Source organism: Neurospora tetrasperma (genome assembly GCF_000213175.1).
Source record: "Neurospora tetrasperma FGSC 2508 unplaced genomic scaffold NEUTE1scaffold_43, whole genome shotgun sequence".
Taxonomy (NCBI): Eukaryota; Fungi; Ascomycota; class Sordariomycetes; order Sordariales; family Sordariaceae; genus Neurospora; species Neurospora tetrasperma.
The window spans coordinates 1,772-4,036 of record NW_009799141.1 but is presented as its reverse complement, the minus strand read 5'-3'; the positions used below and the strand labels follow the sequence as shown (position 1 = coordinate 4,036).

Here is a 2,265-nt window from a genome sequence, read left to right as displayed (position 1 = left end):
GAAGTTCGTCCGAGTTGATTAGGTTCATTGGAGGGCCAAGTGAGTGAGACCCTTTCTGTCAGTGTAGAACAAGGGCTAATAGCGCTACAGGTGTTGGTGATATCAGGAGTATGTCGTCAAACTCATACATGGCAGACGAGAACCCAAAGATGAACCTACTAACACAACCCAGGCCGTCTCGTCCGCCTGATCCCAAACCCCTCCAATAACCAAGAAAAAGCCGCCCTCAAAGCGCTCTTCGAGTACCGTCTCCCCGGTGATCCATCAAAAGCCCGTATAGAATGGCTCGACATCGTCGAAGCCCGCCACCTTCTCTGGGCCTACATCTCGTCTCCCAAACGAGAACTCATCCGGTCCATCCTCAACACCTTGAACCTCGAGATCGTCAAGCGAACCCGACCAACGTCCACCTTCAACTTCGCCGAAGCCTCCATCGGCAACATGTTCCTGACCGGCGCCCGCATCTTCTCCGGCTCCTTTGAGTCCGCCATTTACCTCCTCTCCATGATCTGCTCCATCCCGCCCAACGTCAGTGTCCTCCCTGCCATCAACTCCAACTTCACGCACCACATCTCCGCCGGCCTCGAAGACGGCACGACCATCGCGGGGCAGGTAGCCATCAGCCACCCGAGCGCGCCCACCGCTTTGCCAGACGACGTCAAGATCTCGCTGGCCACTCCCTCCTTCCCTCCCTTGTTACACGGGGGACACGGCCACGGCGCTCCTCCCTCCTCGGCAAACCTTCATCCCGCCGCCATGGCCATGGCTATGCATGACGGCGGCATCTTCAAGCTCCCTCCTCAGCATTTGACCGTCCCATCTACTGCTGGATCCTCCACCGCCGCCTCCGTAACCACGTCGTCCTTCTCAGCAACCACCACCCCAACCAGACCCACGTTCCCCTCTCTCCCATCCCGCCCCGGCGCAAGAGCCCGCTCCCAAACCGAAACCGAAGACGCGTCCCTCCCTGGCTCTCTCCCCTCTCTTCGCACGCAAAACATATCTTTTAGCAAATCCGATTCGGACGAAGCCGACCAGTTGAGTGCACGGATCGAAAGGGTGTGGTACATTAATCCGTACGGGCACGAGATCTGGCCGAACGCGAATCCCAAGGTGATTGATGCGTTGGCGGGGACGACTATGGTGGTGTACAGCATTGGGAGTTTGTGGACGAGTATTGTGCCTAGTCTGGTGTTGAGGGGGGTGGGGGAGGCTTTGGCTGGTGATGAGGAGGAGGAGGAGGAGGATTTTAATAAGGACGGGGAGGGGGAGCAAGGGCAAGGACAGGCGGAAACAATGATGATGGAAAGGAGGACGACGACGAATACGACAAAAAGGGTATTGGTGTTGAACGCGACGATTGATCGGGAGACAGGGCCGAAGAGTAAACCGATGACGGCGACGGATTTCGTCAGAGCGGTGGCCGAGGCCGGAGAGCAATCGCGAAGGAGTGATCCGAGTTATCAACCTCGTCCTCATGCTCATCCTCATCCTCATGGTAAAGATGACAAGGATCCTGCCGCGGGATCGAATAATAACGATCAACAAGCACAAGGGAGACTACTAAGAAAATACGTCACGCACCTGATCTATCTCGACGGACAAGAAGTAGGTGGACAGCTGGCGAGGACGGGAACAGCGCCACAGGTGGACGTGAAGGAGTTGGAAGGGTTGGGGATTAAGTGTGTTAGGGTGGAGGGGAGAGTCCAGGAGGATGGGAAGGAGGTTAGGTATGATGAGGGGGGTTTGGGGGAGGCTTTGGAGGGGATTCTTGATGAGTGAGTAAACTAGTCTGTAGTGAGGGAGAAAATATTCTGAAGAACGGGTGGTAGTGGTGGAAATAATGAGTTGGGTAGTAAGTAATGATAATATTTTTCTTGCCCGATGGTGATGTTGGTGAGGCCTCGGATGTTGAGATTTGGTGGTTCCGTTCGGGGGTAAACTAGGAAGAATGTGTGGATGACGTGTTTTTTTTTTCCTTTTCTTTTTTTTTTTTTTTTTTTTTTTTTTTTTTTTTTTTTTTGGGCAGGGTTTAACCAAAGGAACTGTAGACGTGAGAGAATGTTAATATGGTAACAAAATTCCTAGACGAGGGGGGCATGTAGAACCAAAATAGCAGACAGTTGATGTGATGGCTAGCCAGACGTCTGTGGTTTTTGTTACAGATATCAAATAGGTAGGTACGCTTTCCAACTTCAGACCTACATACCAAACTTGCCCATCCCCTCCAGCCTACGAATCAAGAATCCGATTTAATGTATGAGT

The 2,265-nt window shown here is 53.0% G+C and overlaps 1 protein-coding gene across 1 annotated transcript; it reads left to right on the top strand.

Annotated features, from left to right (window-relative positions):
* On the top strand, positions 1-1,782 carry NEUTE1DRAFT_50558 (uncharacterized protein; the record flags this gene model as incomplete). The annotated part of the gene is made up of 5 exons (XM_009856578.1): positions 1-39; positions 91-108; positions 173-657; positions 805-1,450; positions 1,556-1,782. Coding segments are annotated over 5 exons (1,415 nt in total), but the record flags the coding sequence as incomplete, so codon positions are not given.
* Between the last annotated feature and the right edge of the window lie 483 nt (positions 1,783-2,265).